Source organism: Ochotona curzoniae, unplaced genomic scaffold (genome assembly GCF_017591425.1).
Source record: "Ochotona curzoniae isolate NIBS_2020 unplaced genomic scaffold, NIBS_Ocur_1.0 contig_1, whole genome shotgun sequence".
Classification (NCBI taxonomy): Eukaryota; Metazoa; Chordata; class Mammalia; order Lagomorpha; family Ochotonidae; genus Ochotona; species Ochotona curzoniae.
Window position 1 is genome coordinate 17,052,529 of NW_024464918.1, and position 27,119 is coordinate 17,079,647.

General features: G+C 46.4%; 1 protein-coding gene across 5 annotated transcripts; it reads right to left on the reverse strand.

The window, feature by feature from the left end:
* Nucleotides 1-2,882: 2,882 nt before the first annotated feature.
* Nucleotides 2,883-22,319, reverse strand: SAP30L (SAP30 like). Of its 5 annotated transcripts, none has more exons than XR_005885169.1 (5): nt 21,448-22,159; nt 17,222-17,344; nt 14,632-14,730; nt 6,747-7,897; nt 2,883-5,184 (listed from the first exon to the last, which is right to left on the reverse strand). XR_005885169.1 is itself a non-coding variant. In XM_040992998.1 (4 exons), the coding sequence occupies exons 1-4, from the start codon at nt 21,670-21,672 to the stop codon at nt 7,769-7,771; spliced, it is 576 nt and encodes a 191-aa protein (XP_040848932.1). In that variant the 5' UTR covers nt 21,673-22,319; the 3' UTR covers nt 7,212-7,768. The 5 variants fall into 5 exon arrangements, 3 of the variants coding, with proteins under 3 accessions (XP_040848932.1, XP_040849180.1, XP_040849097.1); XR_005885165.1 differs by having other exon boundaries at nt 2,883-5,298; XM_040992998.1 differs by lacking the exon at nt 2,883-5,184 and having other exon boundaries at nt 7,212-7,897; nt 21,448-22,319.
* Between the last annotated feature and the right edge of the window lie 4,800 nt (nt 22,320-27,119).

Here is a 27,119-nt window from a genome sequence, read left to right on the forward strand (position 1 = left end):
GGTGGTTGAATCTAGAGGCTCTCAAACCTGGATGTGAAGAGAAAAATCCAGATTATATAAAAACACAGCTTCCTCTTACCCTCCCACCCAAGCCCCTCCACCTCAAGACTTTTATTTATATAGATCTCACTGTTAATTTTTATCTTGCTGAAGCTGCTCATCTGCAGGCTAGGACTGGGCAATCTTGGGACCACAAAAGTGCTTCTCTGCTTTATTGAGTTTAAGTCTTACCTGGGGAAATTCATTTTTACTGCAGGATTTTTGCTTAGATGATGATGATGATTTGTGGAGTGACAGTAGTGGTATGGGTGGGGAAACAATCTTCCATCCACTATTTCTTTCCAAATGGCCATAATGGCTTAGGCTGGGCTAGGCTGATGTTAGGACCCATGAGGGCAAGGCTTGAGGTGCTTGAGCCAATTTCTCTGTCTTCCCATGCTCATTAGCAGGCAGCTGGATCAGAAACAGAGTAGCTGGAATGTTATTGGGTTCTGAGAGGAGACGCTGCAAGTGGTAACATGTTGGGCCACGATGGCTCTGGGAAATTTATTTTTCTAATTTGAAATTATTTAGTTGACAGGTAGAATAACAGGTTGATAGAAAAAAAGGGGGTTCCTATCTGCTGAGTCACTCCCCAGATACCTGGAATGGCTTGGGCTGGACAGAGCTGAAGCCAGGAGCACAGAGATCCAAGTACTAACTGCCTTGCAGAATATGCAGCAGAGTTTGGGAGAAGCTTGGGAATAAAGCACTTCTCTGCAGTTCAGTGTGTAAGTAGCCAGAGGAGAGTAGACTGCCTCTGTGGTTGGATATAAAGTGTGGAGGGCAGCAGAGGAATAGAAACAACTACTTACAGTATGCCTCAAATGGAGAGACCAAATGGCAGGACAAGTGGAACTTCCTTTGCAGTCAGAAGATCAACTCGGAGATCCTGTAAATAATGGTATTCTTCAGCAAAAATCCATCTTGGTCCTGTGAGGGTCCTGGCAAAAGCCAGAACTCCCCATTCTTAGACCCCACTAAAGCCTCATGGGACATCTCTCCCCACAAGGCTTATAGGGGAGTGGAATAAGAAAATGAAGATGGTGAGAGGGTCTACACTTTTTAAATTTACTTATGGTTTAAAAGTTTCCCGGGTTTCTGTCCTGGTTGCTCCACTTCCCATCCAGCTCCCTGCTTGTGGCCTTGAAAAGCAGCAGAGGACGGCTTAAAGCCTTGAATCCTGTTTTTGTTTTTGTTTTTTTAAAGATTTATTCATTTTTATTACAAAGTCAGATATACAGAGAGGAGGAGAGACAGAGAGGAAAATCTTCTGTCTGATGATTCACTCCCCAACTGAGCCGCAACGGCTGGTATTGCACCGATCCAAAGCCGGGAACCAGGAACCTCTTCTGGGTCTCTCACATGAGTGCAGGGTCCCAAAGGCTTTGGGCTGTCCTCAACTGCTTTCCCAGGCCACAAGCAGGGAGCTGGAGGGGAAGTGGGGCCACTGGGATTAGAACCGGCGTCCACATGGGATCGTGGTGCGTTCAAGGTGAGGACTTTAGCCACTAGGCCACGCCGCTGGGCCCAAAGCCTTGAATCCTGTACCTGCATGGGAGACCCAGAGGAAGCTCCTGGCTTCAGACTGGCTGGGTGAACCAGTGGACGAATCTTTCTCTCTTGCCTCTCTGTAAATCCACCTTTCTCATAAAAAGTAAATAAATTTTTAAAAATATATATTTGGTCTTACATCTGCTGGTTTACTCCCCAAATGGCTGCAATAGCCAGAGCCAAGCTAATCTGAAGCCAGGGGCTTCTTCTGGATCTCCCACATGGGTGCAGGGTTTCAAGGCTTTGGACCATCCTCTACTGCTTTCCCAAGACACATGCAGGGAGCTGGATGGGCAGTGGAACAGTTGGGATACAAACCCACATAGGACCCCAGTGCATGCAAGGTGAGGACATTAGCCACCAAGCTATCACACTGGGCCCAATAATTAACAAACAAAACAAAAAAAACTTTACACGCAGGATTATTACTTCTATTTAACCAGTATGATAAAGACAATTTACTTTCTTTCTTTCCGTCTATTGAGGACAGAGATGTAGTCAAATGGCATTCATACACTCATAAGGAATTTGAAAGGAGACCTGGGCCTGAGCTGGGGAATGGGAATCCTCCTGCCAGGCCCCAGGGACCCAATCAGTGAAACTCAGTTAATAGCCCAGGCTTCTCAAACCACAACGCGCTAGGTACCAGCCTGGTCTGGTTCCTGGATGGTAGATGCAGGTAAAGAGACTGCACATTTCTTCCCAAGTACTTTTCCAATGGGGCAATGTTAAATAAATACATCCTATCCACTGTTAAAATTAAGTTTTGGGAACATTTACATGAAGGTCTAGACTTCCAATTCCTGTTGTTAAAATTGCAAGACCTGATCCCACATGGTAGCAACAGGCAGGAGCTGAGCAGTGGCTGACTTGTGAAGGGATCCAAGTGTGCCAGAATGCAGCTGCCCCTTGCAGGCATTTTAATGTACAACCCTCCTTCTATTTGACTCAGGACTCTCATGCACTGATGAACAGGGGAAGACCTAGAGAGTGCACACCACTGCCCAGGGTATCTGGTACACTACACCGAAGTTAAGCCCCACCATCAAGCCGTTGGGTCTGGCCAGTCTCTTTCCACATTAAGTGACTGGGATAGGAAAGCTAGAACGTGTGCCCAATCACTTGCGATCTGAACAAACTGGATATGCTCTGTGGGTGCCGGGGAAATGTAGGTGCTGATACAAGAAGCTGAGAACACGGACTGCTGACATTAATCCCTATAACGTACAGTGAAGGACGCCAAAAAACCTGAATTCCGAACGGGACCTTCAAAGGACACACAGAGTGTCTTTTACTCATTCAGATCGTTTATTAAGAGCCATCTCATCTGTGCGATACTGCAGCATGAAAGTCACATACATACAAAGAGACCTCATAGAATTGAGAGTCTTTCAAACAGTACAGAGCCATAGATTATAAAATTAAAACACAATCTCCTGAATTTTTGCAGGAAACAAGTACAATATGAGGAGGCCTGAAATGGAAGGGCACTTACTTTTCAATAAGGCATTTACAAAATGGAGAAAGGAAAAGACCCATACCCCAAAATACTCTGATGAGCACAGGTCAACAGCGATGCTAAACAGGGATCCTGTTCAGCCCTGTGTCGCTGGTAAATGTATTCAGTAGATGAAAGCAACTGAAGGGTAGGTGTGTCAAGACATAAGCTTGATGCAACAACTGAGTATAGCCTTTTTTTTTTTTTTGCCTCAAGAAAAGGTCCCACCTTGCCTCAGGCTGGATTCTACTTCAAATGGCAATCAACTTGACCCTTCCTAATCATAATTGTGGGAACAGTCTGTAATAATGAAAGGAGTAAATGGCACCCTACTTCCCCAGGGCATGATGTTCAGTTCACCTGTTTCTCAACTGCAGAACTCAGCAGGAGGGCCAGGGGCCAGAGCCAGCTGAACTGCATACTCTCAAAGGACTGCTTGGAAGGTGGAAAATGGACCCCTCAGCACCAAGCCTATTTCATGAGAACTGACTCTAGGACAAGATATTTCCTATGAAAGCCTGTGAACCTTGGTCTTGAATTAACAGATCTGTTTTCCCTTTATTACTGGTTTTACAAAAGCTTGTCTAGTCCAATCATTTGGAATTTAACCCTACATTCTGTAGGTTGGTTCATTGTCCCGAGAACCAGGGTGGCCTTGGACTTATGCTCTGTTACAAATTCTTTAGAGTCTGAGGGCAGCTTATTTTTGACTGAATTAGATGCATTGTTTAAATCATAAGGTGATCTGAATGCTGGACAGTTTAAGAGGACTAGAAATTAGTTTGATAATGCTATATCACCTCAAGCAAATCGTGAATTTGGTTTTTTCATCCTTAAAAATTGATTGGACAATTGTAACTTAAAAAGGACTTCCACTATGGCACTTCTCTAAGACATGACTTCCCACTCTCAGGTTCTTCACCTTTGCTTTTGAAAACTGTGTGAGGTTGTTACAGGAATCACAAGGTACACACTGCTGGCAACCATGGGACCTCCAAACTTCACGCATAGCAATGACATTTTATAATGTTCTGGGTGAAGTTTACCCTAAGTGATACTGTGAGCATTAGGTTTTTGTAGGACAAGCACACAACTAAAGCCTCATCTGTCTTAGGAGATTTTCTTTTTTTTAGCAAGGTGCTAACATCCTCCCTGCTCCTGCCCCATGTCACCACTTTGACAGGAACAAAGGAGTACAGCCAGACTAATGGGGTTTCTTCCACATCCTCCAACAAGGAACTAAGTAGACCAATACTCGGGGACAAGGACAGTCAGAACGTAAGAGTGCCTATGTCCTAGTCGCTCCTTTCCCAAACACATTATGCCCTGGGATAGTGCAATTAGGTACTTGGCCAAAATAAACTTATTCCACAATGGGCACCACAGAGCAGATGGAAATGACAGAGAATACAAAAAAGCCAGAGGTTTACAAGGATAGAACAGGTTCCCCAGGAGGTAGTGAGTTCTCTGTCCTCAGAGGTGTTTAAGTCCAGACTGCTCAACTCCTTGTTGGGATAGTTGTAAAGCAGCATGTCAGCACCTAAGGGGAAATTGGGCTAGGCAATGTAAAGTCCTTTCACAACTTTTGGACCTTATTCTTGTAATGGTTCAGAGTTTTCAGGTGACATCCAGGGCCAAATTCCCCTGGGACACACACCGAGGACAACCCATTCAACAAGCAGTTTGCATCCCCACTTTCTCTCCCTTCTACCAGGGTAGATGTTGTACAGGTTAGTAACAAAAAGTTCCCACAAAATAAACAGTCCAAATGCCAACTCCACATTCTAGCTGTTCTAGCTGTTCTTCAAGAGGCTAGCTGTGACTATTTAGCTACAAGAGAACATCTAATAACTCGGCAGCTATAACACAACAATGAAATTCTTCAGTTTACAACACTGTCTTGAATCCTTTGGTTTCAATCTTTCATGAGATTCAGCTATGATCATTATTACATGCTGTCGGCCAACCTAAGAGTCTGTTCTTTGAAAGTTTGTCTGTTTGTTTTTTGAAAACAAGTTGAAAAAAACACAAATGGCAGGATACTGATGTTTTCTTGTGACCACCTTCAGGGCACATCAAAGAATCTTGCAATGCTGGAACAGAGGCAGGAACCATAACTGTTAGACAAGACAATGCCAGTTCTGGGTGTCACATTCCAGTTTTGCCCAGGAGCACCAAGAGGAGAGAAGGCAATGCTGCAGTCACACCTGGAGAGAAGCGCACACATCTGACAGGTAGCCATGCCCCACACTGCTTTCCCCAGCCCCACCGCTCCCTCTAGCCAGAGCCTGTTGTTGTGGAAGGCCTGCTGTTGCTCACAGGCAGAAGTGTTGTGCACACAGATGAAGCTGTCAGCAATTGTGGCAGAGGCTAAGGCAAGTGGTTTAGTGGTTTGATGAAAGAACAGATAGCTGGACATGAGTAAACTTCAAACAACGGTGTCTCTTCGTCTTAACCGATCTGTTTTTAAAAAGCTGAAAAAGATATCTATAATTTCCACTTTCCAAAGCACTTTTCAAGACGACATGAAGACTCAAGTATGCACAGCCTTCGGCTGAAGGTGAAAAGTCGCCTAGGCCTCACTTTGGAACAAAAGCCATCTTACAGACACACTTCAACAGGTGGATCCTGATACCACGTCTTCTTGTACAGAAATGCGCTGCTGTTTCTCTCCACTGGGAAAACAGATTTGCTGTTAACAAAGTTGTGACATGACCTACATGCTCACAATTTTGGCAATAAATATCAAAAAAATACATTATTCCTTAACAAGATACATTTCCAGAGAGCACGTTAATGATGCCTTAACCTGCAGGCTCCATCTGCCACCAAACTTCAGCCCCTGATGAGGGTTCTTGAGGTTGCTATCCATATTCTTCAGCTGTAGGTAAGGAAATAATCACTAAATACATACTGGATCTGAATGACTGAGAATACTCAAGAGTACCTTGACATGCCAGCCACAGTCAAGTGTATCAAAACAGGATCCCTACAGAGTCCAGAGTACTGTCTATATACATTCATCTACACACATGTAAAAAGGGTGCAATCTGCCAGACATGCACTTGGAACACTGGTGACAGCCTTGCTGCAAGGGAACACACTGCATGGTGGTGAGCGTGGTGGTCCCGTCCCCGTTGCACAGAAGGTATGGTACTCTGCTCACAGAACTGGGACCTTCGGACACTGCCACACTGCCCAGTGGGGTTTTTGGTTCTGTTCTGACTTTTCGCTGACGGTGCTCAGATTAAGTCATCTATGAGGCATGAAAACTTTGCTAGCCAGGCTGTGTGCTGCTCCTTTTAATATTAAGGCTTACAAAATAAAAACAAAATCAAAATTGAGAAGGAAGATGACAATCATTTATCAAGATTGTCAGAAATTAGAATCCAAATTCTTTTTCTCTCAGCTTCCTTCTACCCAACTCTCTGCTCTCAACACACTAATTATAAAGAGAATTCTGCAAAAGCTTTTTTTTTAAACATATATAAAGCTTTGTTTTCACAGGATACTTTGGTTCCAATATAATTAGAAGAGTGACTTACTGAACAACAACAATCAGGTCATTGTTAATACTTTAAAAATTATCTTATGCAAGCTTCCTCTCAAATTGGGAAGTAAATTGCTCACAAAATGAGCATCAGATGGCACTAACCTTGGTTGCTCAAATTCATGATGTGCTGTCTATCAGAGAGAGCCCAGGGATTCAAGGTCAGCAGACTTTCTACCCCACAGCTGAACTTCTGAGCAGGAGTCTTACGGTCCTTGGCAGCTTTCCTGGTGGTTATGAACTGAGGATTAATACTTCTGAAAACATTAGCCCCAAATCACTACACTGCTCATTGGGTCAAAGCATTTATTGCCCAGGAGCCTGGCTGAAGTTTTAATAAGTAACTTCATCTCTAAAGTGAAGCATAGAGGGGTGTGCAAAGTACCATGTCTCCTGTGAGAAACATTTATCAGTGTTTTTGAAGCCTTGACAAGTAGGGACATCCAATTGCCCCAAAATACTCTTTGGATCTGCAACCTCTCTTTGCATCAAATTTTCTCCACACTGTAATTAAGTGGCAAAGCAATAGAAATGGTGGACATTTCAGTAGCAAGAGCAAGGAGGCAGACATCACAGTGCTGGCACTGCTGACAGGTCAGCCAACGCAATACTGATCAAGTGCCCACTGTAGAAAAGGCACAGAACTAGTGAGGGGAACAACGTCAAACTAATAATGACAACAAAATTTTCAACAAAGCAGGCCATCTACATTCCCTGTGGGCAATGTTGAAGCCCAGTTCTATTCTGCTAAGGCACCCCCACCATCAACTCTACCCTATCCCATTCTAGGGTGGTGGTGTCTCACAGGTGGCAGCCTGCAATTGCAAGGTGACAACCAAACTATTTCTTATCTCACATTTCCAGTAGAAGAAACATAATATTTTGCTGAATGCTGCAATACATCATTTTTCTGTAATTCTTTTTATGATCCTGTTTGTTTCAGTCCAGCAATTATCTTAAAAAGTCTTTCTATACACATGCTGAGTCATGAGAATATTAATTCTCTTGACCGAAAAGATTTACAGTATTCATCATTCAAACTTTTTTATTTACAATAAAAATTAACAGTCTTTAAGTGTAGCAGATATCACCTGTGCATTAAGCATTATATATCAAGGGCTTTGTCTTCATTCAAGCTGCTTGCTGCCCTCTGATTTCTGGTCCAGTCTGCTCTTGTTACTCTTCACCATGTAGATGAAATAGGCGAGGGTCTCTTTTTCATTCACAGGTATATTCCTGAAGTGTCGGCTGACAGTCTGCAAAGGAGAGAAACCAAAATCCTTTATACCTAAATAACAGGGGACAGGGACTTGCTTCCAGTACTAAGTAGGGAACTACTGTTACTACAGAAGTTCTGCAACAGTGTACAACGGTGTCTTGGTTTCCCGGATTCCGTAAGTGGCACTTGAATTAGTCAGGGAACAATTCTATTTATGGCAGCTAATCATTCATTATGACATAATTTAAATGGTCATCCACAAGGAGGAAGAAATGGCCTGCTCTGCTTAGTCAGTTGCTACCAACCCTCTCTGGTCCTGGTAGAAACATGAAAACAAAATCTGTGTCAGGGCCAACATTATGGTTCAATGGGCTAATCCTTTACCTCTAAGCACTAGCATCCCATAAATGGGTGCCGGCTTGTATCCTGGCTGCTCCACTTCCCATCCAGCTCCCTGCTTATGGCCTGGGAAAGCAGCAGAGGATGGCCCAAGTCCTTGGGCTCCTGCACCCACACTGGAGACATAAAAGTTGCTCTTGGCTTTGGATCAGCTCAGGTCTAGCTGAACACTTGTACAGTGAACAAATGGATGAAAGACTGTTCTCTCTGCCTTTCCTCTCTGTAAATCTGCCTTTCCAATATAAACTAATAAATGCAAAAAAAATTACGTCAGATGAACAGTCAACTGAACTCATGTATTTTTTCAAGATCTATTTGTATTGGAAAGGCAGATACACAGAGAACAGACATAAAGAGAAAGATCTTCCATCCACTGGTTCATTTCCCAAGTGGCTGCAATGGCTGGAGCCAAGCCAATCTGAAGCCAGGAGTTTCTTCCAGGTCTCCCACGTAGGTGCAAACTCCCAAGGCCATGGCTATCATCTACTGCTTTCCCAGGTCACAAGCAGGGACCTGGATGGGAAGTGGAACAGCTGGGATACATACCAGCGCTCATTTGGAATCTTAGAACATGCAAGACATGGATTTAACCACTAGGCTATCACACTGGAGCCGAACACATGTGTTTAAACTGAAGCACATAACTGCCTCTTAAAAGGTATCAGACTTAAAGGAAAACTCATCATTTACTACATATTCCTGACGTTGTGTTTATCTGCAAAAATCCAAGAAGGCAGGCTTCCTCTTGCCTCATCTTGTCCACCAGGTGTGAACACTGACAAGCGAGTGATATTATTATTTTTTAAAAGATTTATTAATTTGACAGTGACAGAGCAAGACAGAAAGACAGAAACAAAAAGAAAGAGAAATAGTTTCCAATCATTAGTTCATTTCTCAAGAGGCCATTACAGCTGGGACTAGTCCCCAGGCAGAAGCCAGGATCCTGGAACACAATCTGGGTTTCCCAGGTAGGTGGCAGGAGCCCAAATAGTTGGGCTATTCTATGTTGTTTTCCCAGGGAACTGGACTGGAAGTAGAGGAACCAGGACTTGAACAGACACCTGCATTTAAAGTGTCAGCTTAACCTGCAGTGCCACAACACCAGCCCCATGGTGGAGTTACCTTAAACTTGGAAAGTCTGGATTGCACCTGTACTTAAAGAGGATGCTGGAAATAAAGAGGCTTAAGAAAAGATAATAACTCAGTTAAAAATCTCTAAAGAAAAACAAAAACAAAACAAACAAAAAACAAACAAACAAAAGAAAACCATGAAGAGAAGTGCCCCAGCTGAAGGCAACTGTCTAGGTTGCCTTGTTCCTAAGGAAATGTTACACTGCTGGGAGAAAAGCAACCAATAGCTGGCAGGCATTCTGGACCTGGTTAAAGCCAAATCTGTGTTAACTATACCAGTCTGCCAGCATAGCTCCTATTCTTTTTCTTTCTTTTTTTTAAAATACATGGGAGGGGGGCTGGCAGCTGGGAGGTCCCACCAGATTTGCCAGAGAAAGATGGTTTTAGAGATGTGTGGGAGTCGGGGACCCACCAAGGGAGTGTCTTGCAGGTGTGGAGTGATTTCTGGAGGTGTCCGTGAACTGGGCCACTGTAGTCAGAGGTAGGTGAGGAAGTCAAGATCAGGTGGGTTGGGGTGGGAAAACCAAGGGGGTGAGGAAGGCGGTGTATCTGGATCCAAACAATGCACTGCCCATGTGGGAGACCTGCCATCCACTGGCGTACATGAGAGGTAATGACCATGGACATGCCTTTGGGGGCTGGGCTGTAGCACATATCAGTTGGGACAGGGGATGGGCGACACAGGGCTGGGCCATGACACTGCCAGCATGTGGGAGAGCCAAGGTCTGGGGACAGATTCTATGGGAGATATGTGGGTCTGCAGTGTCTGCTGGTTTGCTGGGGGTTGTAGCTGTCCGGGCCAAGAATGACCACAGAACTCGCCGACACTCGTGGAAGCATGCCAGGCTGGGCCAGACTGTAGTACTCAAGAATTGGGTCTGTGGGCAGGTTAGGTTGTTCATATACAAAGGCCAGGACTGAAGGTTAACTATGCTGGGCAAGGGCCTAGCACCCGCTGGCATGCATGAGATCGGGCCTGGCAGTGGGCCTGGTAGGGAGAATTTGGGGAGTGCCTCTACAAAGCCATGGCTCCAACTGGTAAGTGAGAGGGCCTGGGCTCAGGGTGGGTCAAGGCCAGGCAGGGCTATACCACTTGGCATGTGTGTGGGCTGACTCAGGGGGCTTGTCAGGTTGGGCTGAGCCAAGCCTCAGTACCCACTTGTATGTATGGGAACCAGGATGGGGTCTGGCCCATGTCAGGCTGGGTTACTTCAACCCCTGGTTCACATAAGGATGGGGGCAGAAGGCTGAGCTAGGCTATAGCACCACCAGGGTGAGCTGGGACTAGGGTGGGCTGTGCAGAGCCAGGCTAAAGGATCTGCCAGTGAATGCAAAGGTGGAGTGGGCCATGTCAGAATGGGTTGTAGCACCTGTTGGCACAGGCAAGACACAGGGTTAGGGACAAACCTGCTACAGGAAACTCAAGGATGCCACTATTCCTGCTGGTGGGTGTGAGAGCTGGGACTGGGGGTGGACAGGAGGGCCCATTGGTCTGCATGTGGGCTGAGTTTGGGAGAGGGCAAGGCTAGACAGGGCTGACACATCTGCTGGACATACAAAAGCCAGGATGAGTGCAGGCCAGCTGGGCTTTGCCATATCTGCTGGTAAATGCTGGGTCTGGGTACAGGTGATGTCAGGCTGTACTGTAGTACTCCGTAACAGATGCAGGGTCTGGGGCTGGGAGTTGGCCTGCTGGGAGAACTCTGCTGGGCTGCTGCTCCCACCGATGGGCATGGGAGCCAGAGCTGGGGGTGATAAAGCTAGACAAGGTGACAGTATCTTGTCAGCAGATTTGTGTGCTGGGTCTGGGGATGGGTCTGACAAAGCTAAGCTGCAGAATCTTAGGAATGTATGAGAGTGGCTGAGATGTGGCACAGACCAGACTAAGACTGAAGTACATGCTGGCACATGCAGGAACTAAGACTCAGGGCAGGCCTGATTGGAGCTATCGGGGGTGGCCTTGACTAGGCTGCAGTTTCTGCTGGTATATACAAGGACTGGGTTTTGCTAGGCCACTGCACCCATTGGTTTGTGTAGGAGATGGGGCTGGCGGCACAAATGACTAGGCAACTGCATTCATCAGCATGTGCATGGAATGATGTGGGTGATGGACTGAAGTGGACCCTTTACTAGCTGGTGCACTCAAGAGTCAGGTCTGGGGCTGGTTCAGTGGCCTAATGGCTAAAGTCCTTGCTTTGAATGCGCCAGGATCCCATACAGGTGCAGATTCTAATCCCGGCAGCCCTGCTTCCCATTCAGCTCCCTGCTTGAGGTCTGGGAAAGCAGTCAAGCACAGCCCAAAGCCTGGACCCTGCACCCGTGTGGGAGACCTGGAGGAGGTTTCTGGCTCCTGGCTTTGGATCAGTGCAGCTCTGGCCGTTGCGCTCTCTTGGGGAGTGAATCATCAGACAGAAGATCTTCCTCTCTGTCTCTCCTCCTCTCTGTATATCTGACTTTCCAATAAAAATAAATACATCTTTAAAAAAAAAAAGAGTCAGGTCTGGGATCAGACTAGGTTTCTTGTGGGACTCCCCAACTATGCCGCTGGACTCCAACTCCGGTTACCGGGAAAATCATACGATATGTGCTATGTATTGGGTATATTAGTGTACACGTATTAGGACTGGACAGGCTCGGTTGCTGATGCCTGTGCAACAGACAACATGACCAGATGCCCACAGGGGACATGAAAATCAGCTCATCAAGGCCAACAGAGGACACTGAGCACTTTGTGAGAGGATGGAAAGCAGAACTGGTTGGACAACTCTCCTGGCCATGCTTTACAGCAAGGGTGTGTGGATGGACTAAGGTGGACTTTGTCAACAAATAGACCTTGGAAAGATTTTCTCAACACTGCAGCATCGAAACCACAATGACCTAAAACTATCAAAAGCATTCAAGAAACATCCTCAGAACATTCCTCCCATCAAGGTCTGTAAGATAACATCAAATGACCCCCTCATCCCTGGGTCAGACGTAGTTTGGCAACAGGGAACAACACTCACCCTCCCTTTCCCCTCATCTGCCCTGCAGATACAGGAGAGAAAGAACTGGAGGCATGTGTCCCACCCTCCTTCCTCTATGTCTTGACACTCCCTAACTGGTGGCTCACATGGGCAGACATCCTCAACTATGTAAACAACATTAAAAATAGAATTCAAAAAAGCTAGTTTTAAAATACTAAAAGGAAAAAAAGGAAGAAAAGAGGAATGAGAAAATACCCACACAAAAGCCAGTAACAGAAGTATCAACCAGGCTGGCAGTGTAACAAAAAATATTTACCAATGGAGCATTTCCTCTTTCCCAACTCTTTCAAGAACTCAGGTCCTCAACCAGGAGAAATCTTTCTTGGGCACCATTCATTACAATAATAATCTATAATGAATACTTTCATCAACACCAGAATAGAAGAAATCAAAAAAAAGGAGCAACAAAAAAAAGTAAGTCTGGGATGGACACTGTGTCATAGCAAATTAACCTGCCTTCTGGGACCTTTGCATCCCTTACTGGAGTGCCTAGGATGAGATCTGCTTCTGCTTCTGACTCAGCTTCTTCTTAACACACACTCTGGGGGCTGGAGACCACTGCTCAAGTATTGGGTCCCTGTCACCCATGGGAGATTGAGTCCATGGCTCCTGGTTTCAGATTGGACAAGTCCTAGCTGTTGCAGGTCATTTGCAGAGTGGGCTATCAGATTTAAGATCTCTTTTTCAAATTAAAAAACAAAACAAAACAAAACAAAAAAAGAAGAAGAAAGAAAAGAAAAAAGTCCATAAAATAAACATTTGGCTTAGCAGTTCAGATGCCTATGTAGAGGCTGGCAGGTGGTGTAACAGGTAAAGCCACAGCTTGTGACACTGGCATCCTTAATGGGTGGCAGTTCAAGTCTAGGCTGCTCTAATCCATCTCCTGTAAAGGCCTGGGAAAAGCAGTGTAAGATGGTCCAAATATTTGGGCTATTCAACCCCAGTGGGAGACCCAGATGACGCTCCTGGCTTTAGCCCAGCACTGGCTATTGCAGACATTTGGGGAATGAACCAGCAGATATAAGTTCTCTCTGGTAACTATACCTTTCAAGTAAATAAATCAATCTTTAAAAAAGGAAAAAACAAACAAACAAAAAAAACAAAAGCCAAAAGAAAACAAACAAACAAAAAAAGGTGCACAAATCCTACAGTGTATATCCTGAGTTTGATTTATGGCTCTAGTTTCCTGCCAACGCAGACTCTGAGAGGCAGCAACTGATAGTTCAAATATTTTGGTCCATGGGACACCGGGCCCGAGTTCTTGGCTTCTGGATGTGTCCCAGCTCTGGTTGCTGTGGGTCTCTGGAGTGAATCATAGGATAGGAGTACTCTATTTCCATGTCAAGTAATAATTACAATAAAAAGGTCTAGCAGAACACTGTATCAGAGAGACTGATTTTGAGATTGCTATCTTCCATTGGTTGATTCATTCCCCAAACACCTGCAACAGCAAGGGCTGGACCAGGCTGAAGCCAGGACTCCAATCAAGTCTCCCACCTGGGTGGCAGGGACCAAATACTTGACATATCACCTGCTGCCTCTCAGGGTGTGCATTAGCAGGAAATCCAAGGACTCTGATATGACATGTGGGTATCCCAAGCAGCAGCTTAATCACTGGGCTAAATACCTATATAGCCCTGCTATGTGATCTTACACAAGTCTACTCCTCTCCACTATCATGCTTTTCTTTTTAAAAATGGGACCTTCTTGGGCCCAGCGACATGGCCTAGCCGCTAAAAGTCCTCGCCTTGAACGCGCCGGGATCCCATATGGGCGCCAGTTCTAATCTCGGCAGCTCCACTTCCCATCCAGCTCCCTGCTTGTGGCCCGGGAAAGTAGTCGAGGATGGCCCAGAGCTTTGGGACCCTGCACCTGCGCGGGAGACCCGGAAGAAGTTCCTGGTTCCCAGCTTCAGATCGGCGCAGTACTGGCTGTTAGCTCACTTGGGGAGTGAATCATCAACGGAAGATCTTCTTCTCTGTCTCTCCTCCTCTCTGTATATCTGACTTTGTAATAAAAATAAATTTTAAAAAAAAGGGACCTTCTTGTCAAGTCTAAACTCTGGGGTTATAATATATGCAAAACAGGGATGAGAAAGTTGCTTTTAGAACTACGAAAAATATAATGAAGAGACACACTGAAATAGAGGAGAATTAGAGTCACCATCAGAATCGCAGAGCTGGCTTTCTCTTTTTAAGAGAATATTGTCACCTACTTCTGCTAACTGGGCCTTATTGAAGCCTGGTCTGGTCTGCAACTTGTAGTGTCGTTTATAACGTCGTAGGGTGTTCACTTGCAGCTGGAACAGATCAACCTAGAAAAAAAAGCAGAAACTTGTTACCTATCACATGATCACTTAGGATTCATTAAGAGTCCAATATATGCTTTGTGTCACTGTAGGTGATGATAAGGATGGGTACGGCTACAAAAGAAGTCTTAGAAATGGCCCTTTGGGGGCCCGGCGCGGTGGCGCAGTGGTTAAGCTCCTCTCGCCTTGCACACCCAGGATCCCATGTGGGTGCTGGTTCTAATCCCGGCAGCCCCGCTTCCCATCCAGCTCCCTGCTTGTGGCCTGGGAAAGCAGTTGAAGACGGCCCAAAGCCTTTGGGATCCTGCACCTGTGGGAGACCCAGAAGAGGCTCCTGGCTCCTTGCTTCGGATTGGCATAGCATCGGCCATTGCGCTCACTTGGGGAGTGAATCATCGGATGGAAGATCTTCCTCTCTCTATCTCTCCTCCTCTCTGTATATCTGACTTTCCAATAAACAAATAAATGTTAAGAAAAAAATGGCCCTTTGAGGACTAGTAACTGGCTGAGAAGATAAAAACAACAGTGGAAAAAGAGTTCCAGCTGGGTGGGGTGATCCAGACAGAGAGGTAGAAGTGAAGCTGAAGCAAAGTAGGGGAAGGGTCTAGAAAGGAAGTGAGGTGGAAGAAGGTCACATGCACAGAAGGTCACGAGGCGAACAGATGTGCAAGAGGGTATAGGCAATCACAGTGGTTTGAAAAACAGTGGGATGGCAGCAAGCCTGGAAAAGCAAGAGGAGTTCCCACAGGCAGTGCATGGAGTTGTTTCAGGAAGGTGGATCTGGTGCAGGGTCATTCACAGTGAAGACTGACTGCAAGCCAGGCCAGAAAGCTATGCTGCAGCAGCAGTCCTGAGTGAGATGATGTGGCTGAATTTTACCGAGGATGAAGGGCAAAAGCACAAACCAGAGAGATGCTTGGGACCAAGACCTGCCAGAAGCAGCGGGCACTGGGCAGAGGGCATGAGGAACACTAGGAGGCACTCAAGTATTTCTTTTTTATTAGCTCTTCCAGAAAGTATTAGAATTCTTAATGACCTTCCAAAAGAAGATGCAAAAGCTCCTCCAGTAAATGGACAACTGGCAAGTCAGGGTGAGGGTCTCTGCAGGTGACTGGATAATAGAGGGCAAGGGACCTCCCACCATTTTTTTTTCCCCTAACACAGCAAGAAAGGAAAGCTATATAGTCATGAAACATTGAAGGCCCAGAAAGTTGGGCTGTCTTTACCTGCCTCTAAAAGGGATGTTCTTGCTTCAGGCAGGTGGTGAGCACTTAAAAACAAAATGAATATCAATATGAAGGACCCAAGTCCTTTATTCTTTTCAAAACATTCCTCAAACCGTGCTTTTTTTTTTCTTTTTTATGAAAAGCAGTTAGAAATCTATCACATCAATTTCTTTATAAAACAATGCTAAATGCAACAGAAAGGTGCTATAAACTAACACTTGAAAAGGCAACTCAGAGAGGGACAAGGGGAAAAGCACCCAGATTTTCAAAGGTTTCTTCCACATCTGCAGACAAAGGCCCGCCTACTCTTTCTATTCCTACACAGTCATTTTCACTCTGAGTGCTAACAGGCAGTTGCCTTATGAAATATTCATGCACCAAATATTCAATGTACACTATAAACGGTTCTTCTTTTGCTGAGTCTTAAGTGAAAACAATTTAGATAGAAAAAAAATCCAATATCCTTTCCAGGAGCCTCACTTCACAGACACTGGCACCTTGAAGGCTGTGTGGTTTCAGAAGCGCAGGTCTCATGATCTAGTGCAGTGGTTCGCAACACCTGAGCACTGGAGCCCCAAAAAGGCACTTAGCAATGTTTGGGAACCTGTTTTGACTGTCAGGACTCCAGGGGTGGTATAATTGGCTTCTCCAATGTACAGGGCATCCCCCAGAACAAGAATTATCTGGTTGTCAAATATTAAAAGTGCCAGGGCTGAGGAACTCTGGTGCAGGATAACTGACTTTGGAATGGATTCTCAGGAACAAGCAGCCTGCACTAGGAGGAGTAACAGAAGCAGAAAGGGACAGAAAACCAGAGCTGGTGAGAAATGACAAATTTACATCTTTATTTTACAAACCGCAGAGGAAGAGATTACATTCTCAAACCATAGACATTCAGTCTGTAAAGTCAAAAGGAAGATTTTAAATGTTCTGACACTGTGGTTGTATTTAAGCATTTGTGAAGGACCTTATGGACAAAGTAGGGTGGTCTATTGGGAAGGATGCTAGAGTAGAGCTTTCGGATCAAACCATGGACATCAATTTAGGTCTCTGTACCTGTTAAGATGATGGGGCAGTCAGTCCAGTGGATTTCCATGCTTTTATGTATTCAGATTTAATATTATGGCTCTATGAACCAATTTTAAAATAAATACAGCAGACAAAGGGAACTAAAATGACCTGTTAGCGCAAGAAGGACACCAGGCCAAGGGTAAGGATGAGATCAGAGGTTCCTTCTCCATCTCTCAGGCTGGTATTTCTTTGGCCTTTACCTCAGGAATGTCAGTGTCGTGTTCAGGAGAATCTCCACCATCATCACTTGTCTTCCTCTTCCTTTTATTTCGGACACTCTGGATGAAATTTTTGTGGAAGTCGCAGATATATAGGTGCCTTACCTGATGGAAAGGAAATTAAAAGTCAGGGTTGCCAGTTTCACAGGAACTTCAACAAGTAAGTGCCAAGTGATGGGGCTAATTTTCTTTTGAGGTCATTGGAAGGAGAGAGGAGTAAGTGGGCCAGACTTTAGAGGCTCGCTACTGAACTGCACAACAAAATACACATAGAGAGGCCAAGCATCCACAGAGGTAAAGACAGTAAATAGCCCTGACTGAGCAAAGGGAAATATTTCTGTGGTTGCAATGATCAGATAAGGTGGAGATTCCTGTCTAGAAGGGAAGATGTGCAGAGGAAGCATTTCAGATGGGAAGGAGAAGCTAGGATGTTATCACACAGAGTGAGGCAGTCCAGGGCACACCACAGCAGTTAGGTGGTAGTGACCGCCTGTGTAGGCAAGCAAGAACAGCTCAGATTTTCCTTAAGATAGAAGCCCTCATTGTTTTTTTAGACAAGAAGTGGTGCAACATTTCCAGGGCTATAAAAGTCATGACATTAAGTGGGGCTAGAACAAATTGTCCTGGGAGAAGGGAAGGAGGGAAAAAGGGCTGTGGTAATAGTCCATGGGACATGCTATAAACTGTTACTGACATAGTTACTATGGCAAGATAACTCCTTAAAAAATATGACTCCATGTATCATTTCTAATTTCTGCATTGCTTCACAAATGATCCATACAAAAAGAAATGTGGAAATTCTCACAAGGATCTTACTGCTTATTTCCTAATACCAGCTGGAGCCATTCTGACAATGAAGGTGATAATGGCAGCTAAGATGCGAAGAATATATTTTTATTTACAGACGTCAGTATCAGGGTTATCTGGGGGAACCATTCTAAACCTTATAGAAACCTAATGCCTTTATAAATGACTGGGGGTTACTGATATTAAAAGTAGCTGTTGTATGATATTTTAGAGAGATTTTGAGTTTACTTCATAAATCTTTAAAGATAAAAATAAACTAACAGGTAATCAGCATCAATTCAGTACTTTTTGTAAAGAAAATAGTGAAAACTTTATTTAGTCAGATGAACTACCATTTCTGTGTGGTTAGATTAAAGAGACATAGCAGTTTTAAGGTTACACTATGATTGTCTTTGGTAAACAGCAGGTACTCCATGAAGGCTGACACATCCATAAGGCCAGTTAAAAAGAAACAAACACTATCACTCACATGGTAATAAACTGGGATAGATAACTTTGACAAATTCAACTCTTTCAGTATTTTTCAGACACAGCACATGCCCACTGTGCCACAGAATCCCACCTAGCTGATATACACATAAACATACATGAGAGGGTACTTCAAAAGCAGGTTTTGTAAATGTATTATTATGCTAAAACTATGCATAAACTTAAAGACTTTTTTGCAACAAAATTAAATTCTCTGAATTCCATCTTTCCATGCATTTTTTGAAGTGCCCCTGTATTCCTGGACATGTCTTTTTCCAGAAGGAGACTAAATTCCTGAGACAAACCTGCCCAGCAGGCTGGCATGTGAATGCTGAGACCAGGCACACCTCAAGTTCAGAGTTGCAAGTACAACAGCATGACAATAGGCAGAGCAGGCAACTTCCTGCTTGGCTTGAGGAAGATTTCAAGTGGTAACACTAGAATATTGGAATCCTAGCTGGAAGAGAATTTAGAAAGCACGAGTGCAAACTCACAGTTCCCAATCTCATTTCCTGGAAGGGCAGCCTGAAGCCACTTAGAGGGCACAAAGGATCTGACCAATGTCACCAAAATCTTCTAATTCCTGGCATATTTCCATTCCTAGGCCTACTTTTTTTCCTTTATTCGATTCTCAATTTCACTTCTCTCCAGAAAAATATCAATGGGAGAAATGGTTTCATGTATACATTAATACAAATACCAGAATATTGCCATGTCTGTGTAACATGAGTTAACTTTTCTGATTTGTTGATGTTACAAAGGTTTTCTGCCAGATCCTTTCACAAGATAGTCACTGTTTCTCCTTAACACTTTTCCAATATACATGCTTCAAAGAATATCACAAAGAGTTAAATCCACCACCTGCCTATTGCCAGCATCCCATATGGGTGCTGGTTCATATCCTGGCTGTCCCACTTCCCATCCAGCCCCTTGCTTATGGCCTGGGAAAGCAATAGAGGAAGACTCAGGTCCTTGGGCCTCTGCAACTGTATGGGAGACCTCGAAGAAGCTCCTGGCTCTAGATCAGCTCAGCTCTGGCCGTTGCAGTCATTTGGGGAGAAAACCAGTGTTGGGAAGATTTCTCTCTCTCTGGCTCTCCTTCTCTTTATAAATCTGTCTTTCCAATACATACATCTTAAAAAAAAATTATTACTATTTTTACAGCTTTGAGTATGGGGCCTTTGGAGTAAGAAATGGGCAGTATAGCAGCAGCAAAATTTAACTTTTCACTAACAGCTAAAAATCCTTATAACACAGCAATTACTTGGAATTGAATTTCTGTCCAAGCATGTGAGAAAGAAATAGAATCGTTTTCAGAAATAATGACTCCACAACACCACAGTGAAACCAATGGTGAGGGACTCCACCTGGGAACCTTTTTCTTGCAGAAGCGTGACTTTTGGGAAACTAGCACTCAACTCAGGCGGCCTCTCTCCTGGATGGGATGGCGCCTGTGCGTGTGCAATGAGCAACACAGGCGTCCTGTAGGGGTCAACGGGTTAACAGAGCTGCAACTGCAGCAGCAGAACCACTCCCATGTGAAGGCTCCAAGCATTTAAACCGACTGGATACTTCTTTCTCTATTCTTACAGACTGCATTACATGAATATAAAAGCTTTTACTAACTATAGGGAAAGTAGAGATCATTTCCACTGATGTCCTACAAACATTTCATCCCAACACTTGATTTAATCACAATGTCCAGTCAGTTGTCCCTTCCAAAATTAATCTCTTCCAGTCTTTCAGATTTATAGTAAGAGAAACTCACTCACTCCCAGCAACAGATACATTATAACAACAAAATTCAAATACAATCGGGGCAGGGTGGCAAGAGCCTGGAAGGTCAGGGAAGACATTTTAGGGGCAGTTTCATGAAGGTTTGCCCCTGTGGCTACAGAATAAACCAGATAATGCGTTTAAGATCTCAACCAGCTTCGGAGACTGTGTGTATCCAGGGCCAAGCTTTCCAGTATCTGGGCTTCAGTGTCAACAATGAAATCACAAGCAAAATCGTGCGCTTCCTCTCAGTTTAACGTTCTTTGATTTTCCTAAACTCTGGAAGAATTCTAGTCCCTCAAGAGAATGGATATTAACCACCTAACCTCTTAGCTAAAGCACCTACACATTAACCCTGCTCCCCCCCTTAACTCACTTCCAATTCCTAGTCACAAAACAGCCACTCAAGGCTTGCAGCAACAGATGTTGAACCAAAAAGTTCTTAACTGGATGACAAAAGACACAGCTTCAGAATTGTTAACTACAAGTAGAGAAATCACACAGGAAAAGTTCCCTATTATTAGCCACAAGGCAGGGCAAGCAAGACTTAAATCTCCATCTTCCACCTCCGCATTTCTCTAAGACGCTACCAGGCTGACACTCCCCTCTCCTCCCCGCCCTCCACGAACCCAATCACTACGTTCGCTAGTGTCACCTCCGAAGACCTGCCCGTGGCCTTATTTCTGCAACACCCTGGAAAAACCACCGTCCGCGAGGCGATCCTCCGCGGAAAGAGGTCGCAGGGACAGGGAAGTGGCCGCCACCTCTCCCCATCTGAAGGCACTACAAACAGGGTTCCTAGAAGGAACCAGAAGTTGGCCAAGAGCCGGGTCCTTTTATCACCCCTTTCCCAATTCTCGCACCTTCGTGGGCCAACATTAACCCACTTCCCACTTCCCTAACGTCTGAGCCAATAACACGAGCTGCAAACTGCTGTCAAATCTTCTCCGGCAGGAGGAGTCCTCGCACCCCTCCCCCGCCCCCAACCTCCCGGATCTGAGCAGAATCACAGCCAGGGCAGGTCCGCGCTTCCAGCGGCCTCTCAAATCCCGCTCCCAACTCCTCCGGCTGGCCGAGGAGGGGCGGCGAGGTCCGCGGCAGGAAAGCTCCTCGGCCCCGGGGCAGCGGCCGACGAGCGGCAGGGCGCGCGGACTCACGCTCTTGTCGATGTCCAGCTTGAGTTTCTTCTGCGAGATGCTCTTCTGCACCCTCTTGCTGAAGGAGGCGTTGCCCGCGGGCCGGACGCAGCGCTCCCCGTCCTCGATGAGGCAGCAGCTCTGGCCGTAGCCCGGGGCGGCGGCGGCGGCGGCGGCAGCAGCGGCGTTGGCGGCGGAGGCTGGGGGCCCTTCGCGGCTGTCCTCCTCCGTGCTGAAGCCGTTCATCTCCCCGCTCCGCGTCGGCCCCTCCGGGGCAAGGTCCCCTGCAGGCCACTCCGCGGCCGCACTCCCTGCGGGGCAGGTCGCCGAGACCCCCCGTACCCGAGGGTCCCAGAGCCAGTCTCCACACCAGGGCTACCTTGCCCCGCGTCCCAGAGGCCCTGCTCCCTCAGACCTCTCGGCCGCGAGTCTCCGGGAACCCTCTACCTCCAGGGCGAGAGGCCCCGGAGTCGACTCCGGCGGTTCACGGGGGGTCACCCGGAGGCCCCTCTTGCTGAGGGGGGCTCACTGCAGCTACCCTGCGACACTGGCGTTCCCGTACGGGGTCTCAGGAAGCGGCCGCTCCCTAGGGACTCCGGGCCGGGGTTGCCAGGGGGTTTCGAAGGCCCCCGTCGGCTCCCGCCTTCTTTCGGCAGTGGGGCAAACTCGCTGCCGGGCAGCTCCCCCGGGGTGACGCGGCCTCCCCGCGCGGGGCCCGGCCTCGAACCCGCGGCGCCCGGGCCCCCGCGGCGTGTCCGGCCCGCCCCGCCCCTGCAGCCTCTCGGCTGCACCCCGAGTTCCCGCGGCAGCCCCTGGGCCGCCCGGCCGCCGCCCGCACAACGCGCCGCACCACAACAGTTCGCTCCCCCCGCCCTCTTCGGGACAGCGGAAGTCCCGCCTCCGCTCGTCCATTGGCCTTGTTCGCGCTCAGGGCGGGGCCGCCGCCGCCGCTGGCGCGCTCCATTGGGCACCGCCGCCGCCAGTCTCCGGCGCCAGGCTACTTCCTGGACTCTGCTGGGATGGGTTCAAAGTAGAGAAAGTGGAAGAGGGAAGAGTTCGTTGGTGAGGGCGGGGAACCAGGTCGAAGATTCTCCGTCCCCGGGGAGGAAGAACGAGCAGGGATCTGGAGGGACAGAGGGCGAGGCTCAGAACATGCGGAACACACCCGGAAGCTGACAGAAACACAGAGGCGGGCGGGGGCGCAGAGGGACAGGCTTGGGGGAGGGCGTAGGCAAGGAGACCTACAGGGATCCGATCCTGTCAGGAGAGAGACACTCGGGGTACCGGCGACTGGGCCGGGACCAGACACTCGCAGACCGACGGGAGGTTGGAGAGGGGCGAGGATAAAACAGGGCAGAAACCAGTCAAGTCGGGAAAGACTGAAGGACGAGTCCGTACAGATGCGGGGCAAAGAGGTGCCGAGAACAGGAGGGGGCGGAATCGGGTCGGGATCTTGGGGGTGGCGGAGACCTCAGACTGGGGTCTGGCTCGGAGGACCCAGAGAGGAAAGGGGCGGGAGGAAGGAGAGCCCCCCGTGCTTGGGCGACCCTTCCACGGGGAAGAACCTGCAGTTCGGTAAGGTCCGGGAGGGTGGACCGGTGAAGAGGGGCTGCCGCTGGGGAAGGAGTTGCGTAGCCTCGGGCCCTCCCGGGAGCTCTGTGCTGTTTGTTGTGAGTTAGCCTCGCCCTGCCACGCCCGGGCACCTGCAGTTTGGTGCCCCAAGGGCACCATTCCACCCTCCTGAAAGGGCCTTAGGGAATCATCTAGTAAGTACATTAGCAACTGGGCAGCTTGGCGACACACGTAGAATATGGGACAAACCAGGATTGGGCTGGGTAGCATGTAAAGGGAGGGAGCGTGATAATAGGTGAGCAAGTGTTGTTGATTTATGGTATTTTGCTTTCCTGTTTCCTGCTAGAGGGCATAGAAGGTCCTGGGTTTGTGTCCTGTTTAAAAAGGGAAAACTCAAGTAAAAATAAATAAATTTATTTATAAATAAATAAATTTTCCTCAGTGACCCTAAGTACATTTATGCCATCCAACGCAGTAATTTTACAAAAGAGACATCCATCTTAAGACAGGCCTCTCAGAAAAAAAATGTTAAGCACAACAGTACTCTATCTGGGGTTATTTATGATAAGGAAAAAAATTTTAAAAAGCTACAAATTCCAAAAAGGAAGTGGTTAGTTGCATAAACTACCTATCATTTTGAGAATGAGATGCTGAGCAGTCAACATTTAAGAGAGGGAATTTCAGCATCAATGTAAACATTTTCTGTGATAAGTCACTGTTAATTCTTCAACAGTAGATGAATGATTATAAAAATACTTTTTTAAAATGTGCATGAAATAAAATTTCATATAGGATATCAAATGTTTACATCTGTATTTTAAAAGAAGGGGCCTGGTCCCTGGGTTGTGGCATTTGGGGTCAAGGTACTCCCTTCAGTGATAGGATCCCATACAGGAGCACCTGTTGGAGTTTGCACTGCCCTGCTTTCATTTCGGCTGCTTGCTAATGTGCCTAGGAAAGCAGCAGAAGGTGGCCCAAGTGTGTGGGAGACCTGAATGCAGTTCCAGACTCCTGCCTTCAGTCTGTTCTAGCTGTAGCCACTGGGGACCATTTGGAAAGTGAACTAAGTGGATGGAGGATCTTTTTGTCTCTCCTTTTCTTGGTCACTGTACCTTTCAAATAAGTCTTGAAAACAGAAATATAGGGCCCAGCACAGTGGCCTAGTGGCTAAAATCCTCGCCTTGAATGCACCGGGATCCCATAAAGGTGCCAGTTCCTATCCCTGGCAGTCCTACTTACCACCCAGCTCCCTGCTTGTGGCCTTGGAAAGCAGCAGAGGACGGGCCAAAGCCTTGAGATCCTGTACCTGTGGGAGACCCAGAAGAGCTCTTGGCTCCTGGCTTTGGATTGGCTCAGCTCTGGCTGTGCTGTCATTTGGGGAGTGAATCATCGGATGGAAGATCTTCCTCTCTGTATATATATCTGACTTGGCAATAAAAAAAAACTAGAAATATATTATTTTTACTTAATAAATATTCGGAAGTTCTAATTGTGATTATTTTGGGGGTAGCAGGGATATTGTTCATAGTTTTCTCCTATTCTACCTTTGTATTTCCCCAACAAATATTTTGGTTACATTTGCAATAGGAAAAAATTAGTTTACTAGTTCTCCCTCAGAGTTAATATATTCAAAAATAAATGTTGAACACATGGTATATATCCAGTGTAAGGCTGGTGACAGAAAGTTGAAACACAGCTTTGCCTTGTCATCTTTCAGCTGGGGAGTTCCGCTGTATACTCTGAAAACAGCTGGGTTTCCGAACAAGCACGTGTGTGCTGTTGGTTCCAAAGACAGTCAGTGTGGACAGAAGCTCTACATTTCCCACATTCATTTTGCACTTAGAACTTTTTCAAAACAGTATTGTGTTCAGTGTTATGCCACTGTGGCACACATAACTTCTTCAGCACCAGCTTCCCCTGTCTGAGAGGAAGCAGGATCTTTGGCTTGGGCACATGGTTAGCTGCTGCTTATACCTGCTATGGTTGTGTTTCTTACAGTTCTCTTTTCTTTTTACCAGGCAAAGTTATAATGAGTCAATTTTTGTATTAATACTCCTCTGATCAAATTGATGGTTTCTCCTTTTTAATTAGACCCCATACTGATACCTCCAGCTTCTGCAGAGATGATAGAGGGAAGGGGAGGCTGGGGCAGCCTCATGCCCATCTTTTTTAATTCATTAATTTCCTCAAAAGTGAGGGTCAGGAGAGTTGCTAGAGCTCATGTCTTTCTGGCTTAGTGCTACAAATGACCAAAATGGTCTGGATTGCCTTGGCCCTGGCCAGTTTCAACCGGGCGCTCTCATCTCTGCAGAGAAGAGGATTTCCCCAACACATCTACCTGCTTATACCTCAGGTGTCAGGGTGAGGGGATACCCTGCACCTCTCATCCCGATCCTTGCAGGTAGGGAAGCAATCCTAGCATCTAGTCTTCAGGGTCTGGGAGCCTTTCTGTAGCTCATCCTTTCTGTATAACTTTGAAGTCTTTAAAGGAATACCTGATTGTTAACCATGCCCCAGGTTATATAGTTTTCACAGTTACCATTTTTAATGACTTTGTAACACTCCAGATGCTGTAGTACAGTTCACTGCTGCTCAGGTGTGTTGGTTTTGCTGGGTTCAAATCTGAATTAGACTCCTTTCTTGCTGTTGTGTATTAACAAATCGTTTCTCTTCTTAGGCTTGATGGAATGGGTGCTGACAAGTAGCTGTATAACATAATGCCTGAAATAGCATAAGTGGTTAATGAATGTTAGGAGTGCTACTACCATAGTTTACCTACATGTGTCTGTAGTAGTTGGATTTTTTTTTTTTATGGTTCTATATAAATACTTTTGAACATAAGGCTTTTTTTCATTACCTTGTGGAGGGCCAGAGTGAAATTGTGGTCAAAGATCATGTATGATTTTTGACCAGGCTCCCTGGCAATCTTTCTTAAATTTGGCAGTGATGCTTCCCCGCTCCTACCCTTCCCTCACAGCTCCTCCCATCCAGTCAGTCCCCAGTTTAGAAGTTATTCTTCTCCTACCCCCAAGTCTGAATGAATCAGGACGGGACACTTGAGCCACGTAGTCACAGTCTTGGAAAAGCTCTTTCCTGCCCACTGCTCTCCCTTCCCACCTTCTTGCCAAGTGGCTCTAGGAGTGATTTTCAGCGGTTGTCCTTTGTTGAAAACAGATGGGCACTTTTTAGGCCTGGTTCCTGGTGATGGGGTCTCTAATCTATTAGCATCCCCTGGTTGGAGTGGGCAGATAGTGGATAAGACCACTAGCTTAACCCCCACAAGACAGTTTGTCCAGTGAAATCCAATGGTTACATTTGAGAGGCAGATGCTGGCAATGATTGGAGCACTAGTGGTGGTTCCTGCCTGCTGTGTCCCCAGGGACTGGCAGTTGCACTCCTCAGACTCTGGAGGTGCTTGTAGATGTGTTGCTTGTTTGGGGACTGAAAGCTCTGTAGGGACAGGGAGTTGTTTATACAGCCCCTAAGTCTCCAGTGCCCAGGCACTTGATTAGAATTCACTGAATTGATGAGTAGATGGTTGGTGGATATCTTAACTTCTGGCAGGAAGAGGGACCACTGCATAGGGGTTAGGAATGCCAACATCTATTCACACTATGCTGGCATCCTGACTCTGCTGCTGTGGGGCTTTTGCAAATTATGTGGCCCGCCCATAGCTCAGTTTCCTCACTGATAATGTAGGGATAGTAATTTCTTCTTGGGACGGTTTAGTCTCCGAGTGCCTGCAACAGCTGGAGCTGGGCCAGGTTACTGCTAGGGCTCATAACCCAATTCAGGCTTCTTACATGGAGTGGATACACAAGTATCCACTTGAGCATTACCTGCTGCTTCCTAGGGTGCACGTTAATTAGTAGGGACCTGGAACTGGGAGCACAGTAGCAGAGTGGCACTTGATATGGGCATCTTAATCGCTAAGCCAAAATCCTGCCCCTTCATCCTTGCTCTTCATCCTGCTCTTCATCCTTCATCTGGGACTCTTCCCAGAAGCTATAGGTGAACCTCCCTATTACATCCATATGTCTTTTGCCAGAATTTAGCCATATCTAATGGCAAGAGGGACTGGGGAAATGCAGTCTTTATTCCTCCTGGCTGTGTGCTCATAT